The sequence below is a fragment of the Festucalex cinctus genome, chromosome 10 (assembly GCF_051991245.1).
Source record: "Festucalex cinctus isolate MCC-2025b chromosome 10, RoL_Fcin_1.0, whole genome shotgun sequence".
Lineage (NCBI taxonomy): Eukaryota > Metazoa > Chordata > Actinopteri > Syngnathiformes > Syngnathidae > Festucalex > Festucalex cinctus.
This window is the reverse complement of record NC_135420.1, coordinates 19,305,211-19,325,489: the sequence shown is the minus strand read 5'-3', so window position 1 is coordinate 19,325,489 and position 20,279 is coordinate 19,305,211. Positions and strand designations below refer to the sequence as shown.

At 39.2% G+C, this 20,279-nt stretch overlaps 2 protein-coding genes across 2 annotated transcripts in view; one reads left to right on the top strand and one right to left on the bottom strand.

Annotated features, from left to right (window-relative positions):
• The window catches only part of celf5a (cugbp, Elav-like family member 5a), a 276,124-nt gene that overhangs the window by 230,717 nt on the left and 25,128 nt on the right, over positions 1 to 20,279 (top strand). The window contains exons 6-7 of the mRNA XM_077533281.1: positions 240 to 386; positions 12,380 to 12,548. Coding sequence (XP_077389407.1) covers positions 240 to 386; positions 12,380 to 12,548 — 316 coding nt within the window. The remainder of the gene's footprint in view (positions 1 to 239; positions 387 to 12,379; positions 12,549 to 20,279) is intronic.
• LOC144026561 (uncharacterized) lies at positions 14,032 to 19,223 on the bottom strand. The gene is made up of 7 exons (XM_077533282.1): positions 18,805 to 19,223; positions 18,146 to 18,340; positions 17,733 to 17,788; positions 17,344 to 17,448; positions 15,558 to 15,659; positions 14,447 to 14,825; positions 14,032 to 14,356 (listed from the first exon to the last, which is right to left on the bottom strand). Exons 1-6 carry the CDS (start codon positions 18,929 to 18,931, stop codon positions 14,448 to 14,450), a joined length of 963 nt encoding a protein of 320 aa, XP_077389408.1. The 5' UTR covers positions 18,932 to 19,223; the 3' UTR covers positions 14,032 to 14,356; position 14,447.

Here is a 20,279-nt window from a genome sequence, read left to right as displayed (position 1 = left end):
GTCTCCCCTGCTAGCTTGCTATTTTAGCATGTGTCATCTGCCGCAACAGGAATTTACTATACTACCAAAAGGTGCTAGCTAAAGTAAACAATTTTAAACTTAAAAAAAAAAAAATCTGAAGTTGGAAGTGAATATTTCAATTAGGAGGACAATAATCACCAATACATCTCCTAACAAAGACCATGTAGCAGTCGAGCCTTTAACCTTGACCCTCTCTCTCTCCCCCGCCATTCATCCAGGGCGCCTCCTCCAGCCTGGTGGTCAAGTTCGCCGACACGGACAAGGAGCGCACCATCAGACGCATGCAGCAGATGGTCGGCCAGTTTGGCATCTTCAACCCCGCCATCGCCCTTCCCTTCAGCACCTACAGCTCTTACGCGCATGCGGTGAGTCGGAAAAAAAAAGACCCGCGCACACACTTCTGTTCCCCCCATACACACACATCGTCTGTCGTGGCATCAAGCAGTTGGCGCATCTAGAAAGGAAAGTGCAAAAGGCACAAGATCAAGATGGCGGTGGATGGGAAGTTATTTATAGATGAGGACTTGCTCACAAGGCCAATGATTATCAAACTTTTTACACTACGTAACATCTTAGCTTTTCAAATACCATCAATATATGTTTTTTAAAAGAGGCCTTATTCCATTATGAGGCTGTCCAATTTCATGCATATTTTTTTTATTATCACACGCCACATGGGAGGGGGAAAAAAAGCATTTTTTTCCCGCTCAAAATCCTTGAAATCCCGCCGCACATCATCAGTCAGGCTGACGAGCTGGTGAATGAATACATCGGAGCGTTTAGCAGCTACACACTCTGACATTTCCCTCGGGAATGTTGAAGTGCAAACGCCAACTAAAAGGAAAAAGGGAATACTTGGCTTCATTTATCAGGGCGGCCGGAAAGACAACTCGTAAGGAATGCTAATGTCGCCCCCTCCGTGTTGGCAACTTCAAAGTTGGCTGTCTTCGGGAATGATGATTTAATGAAGAGGGGCGCACTTGTTTGTGCAACAAGGTGCTGGGTCAAATAAATGATTTTCTCGTGTCATGAATGAAGCCAGTGTTTGTTTGTTTGTTTTTAAACTAACTTTTACAAGCAAACTCTGTACTGTAACTAGACTGAGTGCAATTTCTGAAGAAATTGCGTGGGAATGCTGAAAGCGGAATGCTAGTATCGTAATGCAAATAGCTGAATGCTAATGAAGGAAATAGAAAGATAAATTCTGTGAAAATTACAAAGTAATTAACTATTAATTAGTAGTAGTAGTTGTTGTTGTAGTAGTAGTAGAAACAGTAGTAGTATTACTAGTAAGTATTAAGAAGTAACTCCAGGAGTGGTCCAGCACCCCCATGACCCTTGTGAGGAGTAAACAGTTAACACAATGGATGGATAGATCATCGGACTAACAGAAGGCGACTTTATCAGCCAACAAGAGAAAGAAAGCAGTCTTCATATCTAGTAATATTTCTGTGATTTAAAACATTAAATGCAGTTTATAATGTTGTTATGTGCAAAAGAAAGAAGCATTCCCATTCCATGTTATGCTAGCACCAACTGGCTACTTTATTTTTTGTACTCCCTTCTCAATCCCCTCTGAGAAGCCCAGAAGCCCCTGGTCCCTTGAGGCTACAGTGCCATCTATTGGCCAGCACACTTCACAACATTTACTTTTACAAAATTAGAAACAGTTAGCTACAGTTAGCGAGCTCTTAGTAAAAAGTTAGTGTCCATGTATATATGTTCGTCCTTTTCAGAAAGGTAAAAAAAAAAAAAAAAAAAAAAAAAACTTAAACGACCCAATGGCAATTTCTTGACGGAGTTTCTGCCATTATACTTTTTCCAACAAACACTTTATAACCGCTGTCCTCTTCTTCTTCTATTGCACAATTCATGACGCTCGGGATCTCACTGACTTTGTTCCCTCCCCTCACCCACTGTAGTATTGTGGTATAGTAGTAGTATAATGGCCTATTTATGGATTGATTGATTGATTGATTGATTGATTGATTGATTGATTGAACGTAAACGATGCACCAACACACATAAATGGACAATGTAACAGTAGTCACAAGAAAATATTGCTTATCCTCTGGGAAAAAAAAAAAAAGAAAAGAATATCCTGCAACCTATGTCACTTTACAGTAGCTGTGAAACTCTTCTTTGTTTATGTCTATATGACTGTATTATACTGCCCCCAGATGGACAAGCCGACAGTGACTTAATCATGATGCACAAAATGTTTAATCCTTAATGGCCTATTTATTTATTTATTTATTTATTTATTTATTTATTTATTTATTTATTTATTTGTTATTACAGCTCTATGTTTCTATAAAGTAAAATATTAAATATTGTTGTTTTTTTTCCTTATTGACAATATATCACAAAACTGTGTTGATTTTGGGGAGGGAGACTAAAACTAAAATTTCCATTCATTTCAGTGTGGAAAGATGATTTGAGATGTGAGTTTTGACTTACGTACATTTTTAACAAAACATTGTTTTTATACATTATACATTTTTAAACAATGTATAAAAATCTGTTGATTAAAATTTAAAACAAAAAAATCACTTTCGATCTTCATTTTTAGCCAAATCAATAAGAAGTTCTGTAATAATTTCTGTCATTCAATGGTGCATCTCCAGTGACTGAAAATCCATTCAGTGACACAACAGACAGACAGCAGAAAGGCACAATGATTTTACAATGGCGCCTTTTATATATACAAATGATGGACATGACTCAGCAAGGTTAAAATGCATTAAAATGTGTTTTTCTGACATTGTAATGGATATCATATTACCGTTCCCGTATGAGTAGTGCCTTTCATTACTGCGTTACTTACTGTAATTGCTGCTCTCCATCTAACGTCACGACAGCAATCCCGGCCCGGCCTCATCTGTGCCACACTTTATAAAAAGACCATCAACGTATGCGCTTTTATTTATAGAGACGCGAGCGCACAACTTATTTGGCCATAAAGGAAATGTAAACGATATATGAGGTCTTAAGGGGGCTATCCATTGCCCTCGTTTCATTTCCTACCAGCACCACGGGAGCCTGGTGCAAAAGTGCAAATGGACCATCCCGGAGTAATTGTCAGGCCATGTCTTTTCTCCGGTAAAAAAAATCTCACCTTCATTGCCATTCATGAAATGCAATTTTTTTTTTTTTGCCTAAGAAATGTGACAACATGCAAACGGGTGAAGGCAAGTGCTCAGTTTGGCCCATGACTTTTATTTACTGTGGCAGGGAAGCAGGTTGATGCTTGAAAGTTGAGTTTTGATTCATTTGACTGCAGATGTGTGCAAAATAGGCCAACGATCCTAATTTGGACCAGTATCAATTAGTAAAGCCCGATCTTATATGTGTCAAAATGTTGGTCATTAAAACACATGAATTATTCATTGAAATTTAAAGGAAATGGATCGACACATTAGTCCAGATCTGCATAAACATGTAATGGATTCTTTTTTGGCCCATTTCCTACACATCCACAAATTTAGATCCACAAATGGACTTAATTCACAGTATATAAGTTTAACTTGCAAAAAAAAAAAAAAAAACACACACACAAAAATGTATTTCCTCTATTAAACAGTACATTAAAATTAGAATCAGAATTGATTGTAATTTCACTGGAAATAATTCCATTTAGTTCTCCTGAATTAAAAATAATAATAAGCTTTTTTTTTTTTTTCAAAATTAAACTTCCCATACAAGGTTCTCCAAATACCAAAATCATCACCAACAATAAAATACAGTAGCACTATTGTTATTTTTTTTAATTATATAATAACCTATAATTAATTGTAAGTTTATGCACAGTTTGATCACTGCACTTAAATATAGTAAAATTGGGAGGGGTCTAAAATAAATTTTAAAAAAAAATTAATCATGATTTTATTACAAATATATTGCATATAATTTACAGAAAAACTGTACCTAGTGCAAATTAACATTTGAAAATAGATATAACAGAGCAAATGTAAATATAACGTACTTCAAAGTTAAATGTAACTGGATTGTATTTGACAAATGTACTGTGCCGTATTTAAAAAAATAAATAAATAAAAAAGTTGAGCAACAGTAAAATTATGCATTAACATTATTTTTTCACGTTAACACATCAGTTAAATATTGAAAAATAAAACAACAGTAATTAAACAATGGTTCAAGTAAAATAAAATTTAAAATAGTTAAATAAATGTTTAAAACAAACCTTTTATAAAGATTACATGTAAATGAGTTGAAAATGAAAGCAAAGCGCAACTGAATTGTAATTTTCTTTCGCGTACCACTAGAGGGAGCCCTCACGAAGGGAGTACCTCACTTCAAGAATCATTGCCAATCGATTACTCTGCAAATCATCAATCGATTACTTGCACTTTTGAACTATTTATAACAAGACCCGCCCCCTGTTTTTGCATACAAGCCCTTCAAAAGTAAATAAAACTTTCAATGTCCCCTTTGAGACTCTTTCTGCAAACAGCCGCTCACTTCTTAATGTCGGAGGCAGCAAAGCAAGAGTTTGCTATAGTTAGCGTAGGAGTCCAGCTTCCACCATGTCGCGACGATTAGCCTTCGGCGGCGGCCGCACGCACGCCCGGCAATTCCCCCGTCACCGCTGGGTGGGAAGTGCCGAGGTGATACGACGGATGTGTCTTTACGGGCGCGATAAAGCGTACTTAACTCCCCGAAGACGAGAACTCTCTGACAGTGAAAGGCCTTCCTTTTATCTCCAAAGGCACACTACGCGTTCATCCCGCTCGCCGTGCATTTCGGCCAAAACGAGGAGGCGGCGGCGGCCACGTATGGAGCGCGGCGGTGGGGAGAGCTGGTGTATATAGCTGTAACCGGAGAGTACAGTAAAGCGCTACCTCTCCACTACAGCTGCGGATGGGATTATAGAGTTGAGTTGACAGCCAGTAAATTGGATTTTAGTCAAACCAGGAGAAGGCGACGCGGGATAGGGCGGTTGAAGACGAGGGCTGTGCAACACTGACCAAAATGAGAAATGTTGTGATGGACGCCGACGCCGGCAATCTATGACAGGAAACATTCCATTTGCCAGGAAAGGTGATTTCATAAAACAGCAGCGGGAAAGACGGTGAGCAAGATCCACCGTGTTTTCCACACGACGTTTAGATTGTGCTGTAATAGTTCCACCATGTTGTGACAGGATTTGCTAGATTACTGTAATAAACAAGAAGAAATGCCAAGAGTTGTCGTTCTTGTTTATTCCTTGCAAGAAAACCATGAAGATATACAGAGCAGATGGATGTAGGGATGTGGTGGATGGACCCAATGGCGGAGAAACAAGGCAGGGAGACAGATAGGAAGAAAAACGTGGGGAACTTTATTTACAGCAAAGATGTTGATGGACATGACGGGACAGAATGTGAGCAGACTGGGCAGGACGTTGACAGACTTGGCAGAACGTGGGCATGACGTGGACAGACTTGACATGACAAACGTGGACGTGAGGGAGACACTTGAGCAGACGTGGAAAACTTGAGTAGACGTGGAGACTTGAGAGAACACTTGACCAGACGTAGAGAAACTTGACCAGACGTAAAGAAACTTGACCAGACATAGAGAAACTTGACCAGACGTAGACGCTATAAATTCTGCTTAGCACACCTCAACTGGACAAAACAAGACAAGACAATGCTACCACGACGCGTAAACAAACCCCACTGACTAAATACAACACTAACGAGACACTAACAAGACACACATGGGAAGCACAGCAGGCAGAGGGCACTATTTAGCAACACAATCGGGGAGGGGAGACACACACAGGTGGACGAGGTTAACTATGACGAGACTAGGGGAGACAAAACCGGACAACAGACAACATACACACCCCAAGCTAAAGCAAAATCCAACCCCCCAAAACCGAAACATGACAAATGCAGTACGCAATGCTGTCACACTTTCAACTTTCATTCACACTGTAATTACGAACAAAGTGACACGATTTCCCAAAAATGACATGAGTACAACGCACCAAAATGTTTGAAAATCGAATGCTGGGATCCAAACAAATGTTTTTTTTTGTTTTAGGAGGGAAAAAGCCTTTTTGAGGAATATTTTTATTTGACATCACCTTTAATAAATCTGGTCCAAAAACACATTACACAGTAAATTCTGTAGAGTAAATGTGACTCCATGGTGGGACCACATAGATTCGGTTTTAGAGTAATATTTACACTTGAAAGATAATAAAATAAAGAATTGGGGGGGGTCAGGCTTTAAAGAATACTCCTAAAGTGTGTTTTAATGGGGGTATATGCCACGGAAGAGGCGGGACTTCCGACTTCCGTGATTTTGCACACGAGTTTGGTTCCGGTCCGGGTTGCGAACGCGCAACCGAGGAGCACAAAGTCGGAAGCACAAGTATTTTTGACGCAGCCCATACGTCGCAAACCGAACCGGAACCAAAGCTGATGTGCAAAAACAGTCCCGCCTCTTCCGTGGCATTATACCCCATAAGTGTGTTAAAGTGTGTTGGATTGGACAAGCTATTTTATTATTATTATTATTATTATTATTATTATTATTATTATGTGGGCTCTCTCTACTGTAATTTAGACTCCAAGTCACCCACGCAAAAAAAAAAAAAAAATTGGATGGAAGAGTGTTTGTCCATTTGTAGTCATCATAAGAACACATTTTGTTTGCTTTGTCTGTATTTAAGTAATCGTAAGCGCAACATTATCAGCCTTCCTCACATTTTTGCATTTTCCGCACATCATATCCGCCAGATTTGTGTTGCGGCATGACTTGCCTTTTTTTTTTCTTTTTCTTTTTTCTCCAGAGTACATATGTGTGTGCGCGTGTTTGCGATTCAAAGGCACAAGCGCGTTTGAGCCAGAGCCTGAGCGAGATAAATGAGAGAAGAGGAGACGCTTTAACCGGCTGCTAATAGTGACAGCGTGTGGGCGGACGTGGGGGAGGGCGGAGACTGTAAACTGGCATTAGGAAACATCTCCCCCTGTTGGAAGCCTTTTTTTATTTTTATTTTATTTATTTTTTTAAACACGCTCCAGCAATGACGATGCAGCCACACAGATGCACACCCGCAAGCGTGTGTGTGTGACCTGGTTTTAGCGGTCTCTAAGCACACCTAGCCGTTGGACCATTTAGGCCATATTCTTGATACCCAGCTGAAGGTTTGTGTACTAGTACGCTCTTAATCCTCACTATTAACTCATTCACTGCCTTTGACGGAAAAAGACGTCAAATGATGCAATGCATTTTTGCTGGGCTGGCAGTGAATGTGTTAAGACAATCCAGCACACTAGTAGAACAAATGTTTCTCCCTTGTCCACTCCTGTCACTTTTGTATGCCATTTCTACACACTAGTAGGACAACTGTGGCCTGCTACTAGGACAAGTACACATTTACTATTGAGGCAAAACTTTGCATTAGTTGATATATGCATTCTAGTAGTAGGCTACTATACTAATGAAGTGTTAGGTGTTAAAGATTGCTGTAGTGCACAATTTTTCCTTACTTAGTAACTTGGGATGTGATACCTCTTTTTTTTCACTAGTATGAGTGCTCAACTCTTGAGTAGTCACAATACCTTGTACTGATGCAACATAGACCCCCCCCCCCCCCCCAAAAAAAATGTTGTTTTTTTTGTTTGTTTTTTCAGTACTCGACCATCCTTACGAGTAACGTAATCTCCTGACTACCAGCAGTTCAAATTTGTCCTCTGTAGTGGACCTTTTTAAAAGTGAATATCTCCCACCCAGTGCATGTGATTGAATTAAGTCCTTTTTGTGCTCTATAGAGGACATTCAGAGCTTTCCAATGATACCAAATGTGTTGGGGTGGGGCTTTGCTACCTTTGATTGCATCATAAAAGAAAATGGCTTCCCTCAGTGCAAGGACTTTTTAGGGAAGAAGAAAAGTAAGTGTACAACAATTTTTATTGAACAAATTTAGGCTTTAAATGTTGTTAGCATGTTTTCTATAAGACTATTCGGAACACATTAAAGTATTGTTTGAATTATTTTAACTGTATTTGAGCCTAGCATTTAAGTTTTAAAAAATGTCCTCTGTAGTGGACACATCATAGCTTAAAAATAAAAACTTTTTTTTTTTTTTTTTTAATTATTTTGCAGTATTCCAGGTACTTCACAAAGATAGGGTAGCTTGCTAGCAAGGCGCTAACAAATTGGAACCTTTACTTTCCATCCACTCTTTGAGTTCACCTCATTGACCCCAACCTCCCCCCTCTTATTTCCCCACCCTTTGTCAGCCATTTTGCCTCCCTTTGTCTACTCCCTCCGTGCGCTGCCGGCCGGGTCGCAGCGTGCCGGGTTCACGTGTGACAGCGCTGCGAGTCACGGAGCGGCGCTGTAGCGAGATAATTGCCATGTGATAAAGAGGTGATTGCCTGCTGGCACTGCGGGAGGAGTGCTGCCATCAGGTTGCAATTAAAAATAAATAAATAAATAAAAAAAACAGATGCCTGACAGTAAATGAATGCCGCTGGAAGCCGGACAACTTTCTTCGCTTTTCTTTTGTTCCCCCACGTTTGGCTTTTGTTCGCTTCTTTTTATCTACATCAGAGAAAATAGCGTTGACTTGTTGATGTAATGTGATTGTGTGACGTGTCAGAAAAATATTTATTTCCTACAAATAATTTACACAATATTTGTTTATCTATTTCAGTGATAGTTAATAGTATGACACAAAAAAAAAACGTTTGTTTGTTTACTTAATCTGTTATTTAGCTCCTCCCACACAAATAGTTCCTCAGACAGTGGTGTTTGATGCGTAGTTAGCCCTTAGCACCCCATGCTAACGAGGTAAAGTAAACTAAATAACAAATGAAACAAATGAAATTTGAAATTAGTCCAAACAATTACGTCATTTAGCGGCCATTCAACAACGAACTAAAGTTACACAAATTGGCCACAAATGCACAATTCAGTCAAGAGACGTGATGACTGCGTGCTTGTTAGCTGCATTAGCTTGTTGGTCAAGTGCCCACTCCTGTTGTACACTTCAAGTGCCAATCATGTGCGGTTTGATCACATCATGAGCTACCCGGAGGTTTGTGGTGACGTCTGTGGGCTTCCATGTCCGCCTTCTTCCTAATCTGAGGAGCATTTACACTTTAAATCAACTGTTATTTCTTGAACTGTCCATCTTTGTGATGCTAAGTTTGATAATTATGTACAGTACAGTGGACCTGACAGCCGCGGATTTTCAATGTCATTTCATTTTTGATTGACTTGAAATGTTTTGGCTGATATGCTGAAAACACCTACAAAAAGATTGCATTGTATGCAAGCTTTATGGACTACGTGAGCTTGACAGTATTTAATGCTTATTTGAACATCATAATGGAGTCCAAGTCATCCTTAAATAGGTCTGGTGGGGACAATCACATTGTGCACGTCTTTGTTTCTGAGCCATCTCTTTTTTCCTGTTTTTTTTTCTTCCTTCACTGCCTTTTTTTTGCAGCGTAACCCCCTTTTAAAGGCTCAATTCATCTTATTGAGAAAGAAACAGATGATCCCCATTTGCCACCTTGATAAAATTATGCAAATGAGAAAAGACATTAATAGATAGCAGGCACGCGGCTAATGGATAGGACGCCGGCGTCGGGGATTCTGCAGCGGGACAGACGCTTTCACGTTACTTGACAGCATACTGAGAGAAAATAATTGGCTTTTTTCCCCACTTTTATTTTTTTAACCCACACCTCACCACCACTAGCAGCCATGGTGAGCGGTCATTCTGTTCCTCCTCTTCTCTCTGCGCTAGTTTACATGAATCATTGCTGGATAATGGTCATGGAATGGCAGGCATGAAACAAGATGCAACACTAACTTTTTGGGTTGAGAGACCCCTTTTCAGATGAGACAGTTTTACAAGGACCCACTCATACTTGACTACGATGTTCACCTCTAAATGCCATAGGAATTTTTTTTTTTTTTTTTTTTTTTTAACTCATTAACTCCCAGACATTTCCATTGAAGTAACCCCGTTATCTCACGGCTGTTTTACTGGATTTTGACTGATTTTGAAAATCCCACAGAATATTGTGTTCTATTGCTATAAAAACATATATTTCTATCTGTTTCCGTTTTGCGGCAATTCGCATTAAAATTCTGCTAAGTTTCATCAATACAATATTCACATTCCTGGTGAAAACATTGGCAAAAAGAGCTTGTTTCAACATGGCTCTGGCTGATCTCTTATACTCTACAGCCACCTGCTGGTCGGTTTTTGTAACAACTTCCGTTTCTTTAAGCCACCTCTTCATGTCAGAAGCTGCATCAAAGCCTTCGGTATGCTCTTGCATTAAAAAAAAAAAAAAAAAAAACACAAAAAAAAAAGGATAAATACGTTTTGGGAGTGAAGGACAAAGGATTGAAAAACGTATTTCCACGTTTTGGGGTTTGAATGAGTTAAATTCCTGTTTTTGAGAAAAAGTGTAATGTGTAAACGAAGTCACGATTGGGGATGAAAATGTCGCCATCTTTTGAGAATAAAATGGTATTTTCCCATGATAAAGCACTTTTTGAAAACAACCCCAGACTGCGCTCCTGCAAGGAAAGCCCAGTGGGGGGAGGGGAGGGGGTGGTCCTCAGCAAACAGGCATACATTAATACTTACATAATACACACATAATAATCATTGAATGATTGACTTTGGGTAAAAATTATATTAATACTAATGCTAATCCTATTAATATTACAAGCCTGTGGTGTTAAGTTCTGACGATACAAACAGTAGTTTTTAACTCTGCCTTCATTCTAATTCCTGCTAAGTGTTGCCTGAAATGTACAAAAATCTCCTCTACAGAGAGACAACAATCTTATTTTCTGCACTGAAACATTTTTCCCTTTTTCCACGAGCCGAGTGCAGAGCGTCTCGATTCTCTTGAGACGTCCCTGAATCCAGGCGCCGATCGATAAACGTGTATTTTTTTAAGCAGGCATAACTAGCAACTCACAATCCAGAGCATGTTAGTAATTTAGTGGATGTGTCACCAAAAAAACTGCAGTCAATTTCCACCCGCCGGACAACGTCCCCGCGCCCGCCCGGAGATGAAAATCAATAGGCCTTCATTCACTCTGCATTTCTGTTTAGCATGAGACGAACGCAGCTTCCATCAAAATGTAGCCCACAGTGTTTATTCATATGCTTGCATGCTCTGCTGCCCTAGATGGTAATAACCTGCCCCCCACCCCCCCAACAGGCTTTACAAGCACTACTATTATGTTTTATTTACTATTTCTATGTACAGTATTAGAACTATCAATATTGTCATGATTAGAAGTTACATCACGAAGTCATATACTTGTGAAGCATTCTGAAAATTACAGATTTTTGTGATGGTAAATTTAAAATGAGATATGATGATGCACTGAAAATGAATCACATACTCTGGTCGGATTCTGAGATTTTAGCATTTTAGCGAGATCTTGGAAAAAACTTTCATTTGTGTTTATGTACTTGTAGATCAACTTCCGGGTAATCAAATGTCGCGTACAAGGTGTAGGTTAAAGTTTGCTCAACGACTATGGTAAATTTTCAATGACAAATAATTTCTCTGACTGGAAAAGCAAGCAAACAAACAAACAAACACAAAAAAAAAAACAGGAGAACAAGGATAATTTTGTCCTTGTTTTAGTAGTTGCAAAATCCAATGTGACAACTTACCCATTGGTGGGGCAACATGTCACATGTTCACTCCCTCTATTTGATGGCTTATAACTCTGCACTGACACAAAGTATGAAAATGACATGAAAACAAAAAATATACCCAAGACATATGTTTTTTTTTATATATATATATATGATGTATTGATTCCAAGAAATATATTAAATGATAAAAAGTGATACAACTAGCCCCTAGGTCCCATGATTACGCCATGACACCAAAAAATAAATAATCTTCCAAATAATCTTCGAACTGAATAGGCCGGCTTTGGCCGGATAAGTGTTTGTTGTGCTGAAGTTTCCAAGGAGAGCACATTGCAACTCCTGTGCAAACTTTGCCTGTTCCCTGAGCGCACAGATAATGTGCACATGTCAACGTCTTGATTTGTATGAGAGCGAGAGCAGCTGGTGACAGGCTTCCTGCTGCCAGCCCAGACAGATGCACTAAACATAGGCTGACAGGCTTCTCTTTTCTTCCCGCTTCCCTTTCTTCTACTCTGCTCCACTTTCTATTTCCCCTCCACTCTCCATCCATCAATCTCAACACGCACGTCCCTCCCCTCCCTTCCCGCTCTTCCCCGCGTACTATATTTTGCCCATTACCATCTGTCCTCCTCTCACCTGGGCAACCTCCCCCTCCCCCGCAATACCCCGGCCCTCCGTGTCCCTCTTCTTTAGCTCATGCAGCAGCAGGCGGCCATCATGGCGGCCAGCCATGGCGGTTACCTGACGCCGAGCGTGGCCGCCTTCCCCGCCACGCAGATCCACCAGATGGGGGCGCTCAACATCAACAGTCTGCCACCCACCCCCATGACCCCGGTGTCGGGTGAGTTTCATCAAGCCTTGGGTGAGCACTCGTTTTATTCCCTCTCCTTGGGTCCCCGTGCGTGTGTGTTTGTTTGTGTTTCTTGTAATTCCATCTTAATGTGTGGACTTCTGATGTTTTGACGATGGTTTTGGCTGTTGTACTTTTGCAAACAAGCCTCCATCTTGTTCCGGCAGTCAGTCCGCTGTTCTCTCTCTCTTTCGCGGTGAAATGATGAGGGCGTCATATTTCAGATGATGACTGACGGAGCCATTTGTCATGTCATATTTTGAAGTCCGTTGGAAACTGTTGTGTCCGTAAGAAATGATGGCGTTTGGAGCCCTTTTTCAAATTGAAGTTCGCAGTGTTTTTTATAGTGTCTCCAGAGGTCCCTTTTCAAATTTGTAGCACAGCACAACCTGCGAGGCATATAATCTGTTGCTGTTTCATTGTGTGTTGCTTATCTTTTTTTTGTACGTATTTGTCATTTTCCAGAAGATAAGGCCAACTGTTGTGATATGTTTCTGAATTTTCTCAAAACACCAAATGTGACACAGGTGTTCGTTTGGCCGGTGTGGAATCTGGCTGGGCTATTTATTCCAAATCGTTGGTCTTCTGTTGTTGAGGGTGTTTGCATAGGGTCTAAGGTTATTTTAGTTAACTAAAACTAACAAAAAAAAACTAAAATTAAAACTCAAAAAATGTTAACGAAATAAAATAAAAACCAAAATGCTTTTAAAAAAATGAAAACTAACAAACTACATGTTTACAAAACTAAAACTAACTATAATTGTAGCAAAAATGTCCTTCGTTTTCGTCTTTGGTAACTAATTTAATGCATGAGCTATTGGGGATTATTTTAAATGTGATTTTAAGTAGATTTATTTTGATATTAACCAGAATAAGGACGATTGAAAATGTATCAGACAGAAGCGATGTCATCTAGCAATAGCCAGTAAAAAAGCACCTTCAGGTGACATCGCTCCCATGGTGTTTTTTGAGTATTGCGCACAATACACATGGGAAAAAAAACAAGAAAAAAACTAAAACTAATACTGAAATTAAAACTAAGCATTTATTAAGTAATTAAAACTAAGAAAAACTAACAAACCATCCTAAAACGAACTAAAACTAACTAAATTAAAAATAATTAAAAAAAATAAACTAAAAAATAAACTAAAATGAAAAATTCCAAAACTATAATAACCCTGGTATGGTAGGGTCATTATGATGCTGAAGGTTTTGTGCTAACTGCAATTGGAACTGTTCATAATTCCCTCCATCTTGTCTAAAGGCCACAAGTCCAGTTAAAGCAAAACAGCCCCCAAAGCACAATACTGCCATCTTCGTACTTGGTATTCAGCAGTGTTGTTTGCACTAAATACACTTTTTGGAATTATAACCAAAAATTTGAATCTTGGGTTTCACCTGACCATAATTCTCATTGTCTAGAGGACAAAACAAAACAAAAGAGGATCCATAAGAAACCAGTGAGACACTCAACTTGGTGTAACAAAAATGATTTATTCACAACATTATTTGTTTTACCTTGGATATATTATTTTACAAAAAGACTTCAACGAAACATTTCTCACTTGTAAAGTCAATAAATGAAACTTAGCAAGTAACACAACCAAAATACATTGTTTACCTTCCTTCCAAACATAAACAGGAGAAAACGATCAAACAAAATGGTTGTTCACTCCTACTTGGTAGTGCAAGCATTTTTTGACAATTCTCATAAGTGCTTCCAAATGAAGGAGAGAGATTGGGGTTCCCTTTCTCTTGCTGTCTTCACAGTTCTGCTTTGGGAATTGTCCTCCAATCAGGAGAGCCACTGTCCCTCAACCCTAACCAACAAAAATAAACACACCTGCACGGACCATTGACGCAAAAACATGACAACTTACGAGCTTAGCTTATAAGATAAGACCTCTCACCTTATCTCGCCACCCGACCCCACAGTCCAGACATATGAAGAAGACGGGAGATTGTTGTCACGTGTACTGAGCAGCCAGTACTCGCCAGAAATTCCTGCAGCTCCTTCAATGTTGCCGTTGGCCTCTTGACGGCCTCCCTGACCAATTCCCTTCGCGTCTTTTCGTCGATTTTGGACGGGCGTCCAGTTCTTGGTAACGGGACTGTGGTGCCATTTTTTCGCCACTTGACGATGACGCTCTTCACTGTGCTCCATGATATATTTAACGCCTTGGAAATTCTTTTGTAACCTTCTCCCGACTGATACCTTTCGACTATGAGATCCCGCTGATATTGAGGTAGCTCTCTGCTGTGGAAGCTCTCTCCGGTCCGTGGCTTGTGCTGTAACAAAAAATCGGAACTTCATTTGGGCAGGCTTTCTGCAAGTATCAGCATATCTAATTTAATGCTTTTTTAATGCCGTTTTTAATGCAACTTAAAATTCATTTAGTGCCCATGTTGTACTGCATATACGCATTAGGGGTGGGATATCACGATATGATACAATATGCGATACAAGGCTCACAATAACGATTATTTCACGATATGACGATACCACAATTATCGATATATTGCTCAGGTAATAAATCCACAATAACCTATGATAAAACTAATCATAAAATAAATGATACTAATAAATAAATAAATAAAAATAAATAAATAATTTATATTATAATAAAAATAATAAATACATAATGTAATATATAAATATATAAAAATAGAAATAAAATAATAATAAATATATATAATTATAGTATAAAAAAATAATTATCTCATGAGTCTTCTTCGCCTGAAGACTTGCACCCATTTCACCACCACTCTTATGAGGTGCTCCCCCTAGTGGCCCGCCAAGTAATTGCTAATTGCTAATAAAATAAAGGATGAATAGCAATGCTTTTTACATCAACTGTATTTAAATTTTTAATGTCTCTGGACATTGTATTTAATTCCATTTGAGGCCTTCCTTTCAGCACAAGACTATGTTCACTGTATATATATTTAGTACTATTTTTTTAGTGCTTATGATATGCCTTTTCCCATTATTGCTATCTATGTAATAAAATAGATAATTACCACTTGACACGTGAAAGCCTCTTCGGTGTAAGAAAATGAATCTGCTGCCTGTTGTTCTTCATCTAACATGTCTAGGGAAGGGGAACTCTGCTGCTCTGTGTTCTGAAACAAAGAAAAGTCGTCATTTTGTAAATTGCAAATAAGTAGTTCATTCATACCTGCTATTTTTATTTTCAACATAACATTTTTGTATTTTTCACCACACACAGTGAATGAGTCTACATGACCTTGTTTATGTTGTAGGGTGCAAACACGGGTGCCTGATCTTCCATAAAAATCACATGCAAGCTTGGCTATATCTTGCAAAAACACACTTGAAATCTCCCAAACGTAGGTGGGAACATTTGTTACAGTCCGATAAAACAGGTTCAACTTTTTGTCCTTTTCCAAAGGTGTGTTTGGTTGAATCCCATTTAACATGAGTTTGAAAGTGATTGATTCAGTCTGAATGTCCACATTTATAAAAGCATGTGTACACTTGTGCAACCCAATTATCTCAGTTGTTTACTTTTGCTTTGAAGACACGCCCATTTTAGTTGTACAGTATAGGTTACAGATAACATTATGGCAACAAAATGGCAGAACAAAAGATGGTCTCATTTAGGGGTGTTCCATATCATACCTTCTACGATATTACCGGTGTATTTTTTTGGGTAATAAGAATTTGAAATCGCCGCCGAGTTGACGTGACTTTGTGATGCTAAGCTCATGTGCTCTCGACGAGAAGGCGCGCATGTTGCCATCGCACAGTGCCCTAAAAGTGCGCATTTGTGTTATTCATCCTCACTCGTAATGTCTACAAGCAATCATGGCATGTTCTCGCTCTTCTGATTGACCAATCAGAGACATTCACGGCAAAATAATGCTCGCAGTTGTGTTGCCAGTTACGGCAAAATGACCACGGCCTAAACGATCGCAGGGGGGAGAAACAACACGAGTGCTAAATCACACGGGAGAAAAATAATAGACTTTTGACTCATGCAATTTGCCACTGACTTCTGAAGGTTTGTCTTTCTTTATATCTGCTAAGTAAATGTGCTTCAAGTGCTTTAAGCAGTTTACTGTATGTTACAATTAGAGCTTGCAGGGTAAAAACGACCTGGCCTGTTTTATTAATTTCCATTTCATTTCATTATGGTTGCTATATTTGTACTTTGTTTACATTTCAATTGTGAAAAAAGCTGTAATAAAAGTGCTAAGCACCAATCACAAATCTATTGTAAAATAATTATTACCAAATATTGTCAAAAATATCGTCACCGCAAATTTCTTTGAAATATCGTGATATTATTTTTAGGCCATATCACCCACCCCTAGTCTCATTTAAACTGGGGTGTGTTGACTTTATATCAACAAAAGACATTACCATTTCACTTTCCAAATTCTCTTCATTAAAGAAAAAACGATTGTTTCTACCCGACGTTGCTCTTCTTCATCTAACATATCCCGGGAAAGACAAACTGGCTGGTCAGTGTTCTACAACAAAGAAAAGCAAAACATTTAAAAATAAGCACACCTAGGGACGATTCAGAGTGCCCAATTAACCTGCCATGCATGTCTTTGGAATGTGGGAGGAGACCGGAGTACCCGGAGAAGACCCACGCGGGCACGGGGAGAACATGCAAACTCCACCCAGGAAGGTCCGAGCCTGGACTCGAACCGGAGACCTCAGAACTGGGAAGCGGACGTGCTAACCACTCGACTACCGTGCCGCCATAATAATAATAATAATAAGAAGAAGAAGAAGAATAATAATCGTTTGTGATTGTGTAATCAAACGCCTTACATTTTCACACACAGGTGATTCATCTTTAGTGGAGGTAGAGGAATCCATCCCTTCACTGCCACTACCTTCTGGGATTGCAATTGAATATTCTGTGTCGGGTCTGTCCTGTAACAAAAATAAAATATAAATTATCAAAGACAAAAATTCTCCATAAATCCACACATCAAATGCTTGGTTGGGGGTCTGCCTCTTTTTGCAGCACATCTTCATTGGTGTTATCCTAAATTACCCAGTTGGATTTAAAATTAGGTAAGGAAAGAGAAAAAAAAAATCAGGTCATAGGAGTCACATATTTAAATATTACACTGTTTGTGGAAAATCTATAAGATCATTGTTCAGATAAAAGATAACTATCTTACTTAACTCTACTCAAAAACACAAGTATTTACTTTAGTGCCACAGCCAGTGCCAGCGCTGGTTGTGGTTCCAGACTCATCTGTGAGACCTGTAAACACACAGATAAAAGATTAATCATTTCCACACGAGATTTATGGAGCACAATTTTCCAACCCATAAAATATTGTAGTAGCATAAAAACTTTTTTTCTTTTGTTCTTCACTTTTAATGTACACCGACCCGTGCTCATCTCTCTATTATATCACCAGACACTTTGCATCTGTGACGTTATTTCCCCATAATGTGTGAATTCAAGTCTGTGCACCATATCTTCTCGAGTACTGAAGATGTCTTGTTGGCAGAGCAGAGTGAGTCACGGTTGACGTCACTACCGCAATACATTGCAAGGTTTTGCCACACTTCGAACATTTCCAGTGTTTATTGTCAGTGTGACATGTCACATCACCTTTAGAGTATTCGTCATCAATGTCGGTGTCAGAAGGGTGTGACGTTACGTCACGATCTGATCGTGGAGCTAAGAGGCTGTCTGTGTGTGATCCGCCGCAGTAATGACCAGGCTCTTCTTCCTCATCCACGACTTCCCTTTTAACGTGAAGGCACTTGGGGTCCTGCTGCTCAGGAAGAACATTTTTAGTGGCGTCTGCATGACAAGAAAGTAAAAAACAAGCAAAAAAAAAACATGGTTAGGAAAAGTGAAGTTATGACTTTTTTTGTGCATCATTGTTGATGTTTTGTAAAATGCTTATAAAGCATTTGAGTATTTCCGTATTTGAAGATTAGATATTATTTTAATCTCCATCAATATCACATAGTTTTGACAACAGATGATCTGCTGTTTTGTTATAACAAATGTAAATACCGTTTAATGTATGTTAATGTTATCAAGACAAGTATAGAACACACAGAGTTGGCAATGTATTTAAATAGGCTGGCAGAACAGGATTCTCAGAATGCCTGGAAAATAACATGACACCAATCCAGAGTAGAGAAATATCTCATTCCTTGATCTGTCCCTGATTCTATGTGGACAGCATTGAAATTCTTCCAAGTTTCCACTGAGACTGATCTGATAGAAAAATCAAATAAAAAGTGACAGCAACCAACCTGCTCTGTGCGGCACAACTCGAGGTGCCTTGAAAGCAGCATCTAACAGTCGACGTTGTCCCTTGTTCTCCTCTTTCAATCGACACAACTCCCCTTCATACTCCTCTTTCACACTGATTGCACACATCGCCACACGAATAGCAAATCACCTGCTTACAGCTGCGTTGATAACAAACGCGTCTCCTTGTCCGCTAGCAAGCTAAGCTAAGCGAAGCTAAATTGCGACGCTTTAACGTGCACCGACGTGGACGCGAAGATTTAATAAATGATGTTATATTCCAGTAATTTATTGATAGGATGTACTGCGTCGAGGATTCAGCATTCACAGTATTAAATTGAAAAATAACAATTTAGTGCAGCGCTGATCAAAACGTACACGGAAGTAATGCTGCGGCGGAAGTGATACGGAAAGCCCATTAGGACAAACCATCAAACCGAAACGCGATTCGGTGTTTTTTTTTTTTTTAAGTAGTACGCTTTAAATTATCGAAAAATTTCTCTTTTTGATTTTGCTTGAATCCGAGTGGCAAGAAAGGATAGGGGACACGCTGGTGACAGCGCAGAGAGCAGAGATGGGGGGCGGCGCGTGTTATCATTATTATTATTATTATTATTTATTATTATTATTATTCCTGTACTGTACAGTAGTTTGGCACAATGGTTTGCCCTTATAGTTTTGGGTAGTACAGTACCTTTGACAAAAACAACATGCATAATAAGAATAAGAATAAATTATAATAGTTTCATCGCATGTGTGTAATTGAGTGGCTTGCATCAAGGCCAAAACAGCACCCGCTTTACTGGAAATCTAAACATATTCCTCCACAGAGAGATTGTAAATTTAGTGTGGTATACAAAGGTGTGGAAAGGGAGTGACTTTGAATTACTTCGCATCTGGTGCTTCACTTTTGCTTATTCGGCTTCTTTCTCTTGTGAGGGAGAACAAGAAGGGGGGAAGGAATGGCGGTGATTCTTCCTTCTACAAAAGCAAGAAGGGAAATAAATAATAGAGCATCCAAGTCTTTGTTGTGCTCCGCTCACCTACTTTGTCAACACTGCGGCAAGGAGTGATTTGTAAGACTTTGCTAACTTTTAACCAATCAGTGTCCGCCAGAGGTGCTATTACAAGCATCCAAATTCCTGGATCAAGCTTGCTGCATTTCATCAAATTATTTCTTTCTTTTTTGTGTGTGTGTGCAGTCTCTTAAATTGAAATTCCATTCGCCTCCCTGTGAGAAAGGCAGTTTGTCTTTTATTCGCCGTGTGCCGTGGTGGTCCTGCCTCATTTAATTCAGTACAGTCAGTGAATTTGAATTTACAGAAGAGACACAATCAATGCAACACGACCCCAATTAACCTCTTTTTTTTTTTTTCCTCAAACATGGCTTCACCTGAAGCCCAGAGGGCTAAAATAAATATTATGTAAAATATAACGAAAAAATTCACTGTATATAAAGGTAGATGCTGCCTGTGTT

What these genes read in the sequence shown, in the direction of transcription:
- LOC144026561 (XM_077533282.1), bottom strand. Translation starts at nt 18,931, where the DNA reads ATGTGTGCAATCAGTGTGAAAGAGGAGTATGAAGGGGAGTTGTGTCGA. An exon ending in GCACTGGCTGTGGCACTAAA is followed by an intron (nt 17,449 to 17,732) that starts GTAAATACTTGT and finishes TTTTTGTTACAG; the next exon opens with GACAGACCCGACACAGAATA. An exon ending in AGGCTTTCACGTGTCAAGTG is followed by an intron (nt 14,826 to 15,557) that starts GTAATTATCTAT and finishes TTTTTGTTACAG; the next exon opens with CACAAGCCACGGACCGGAGA.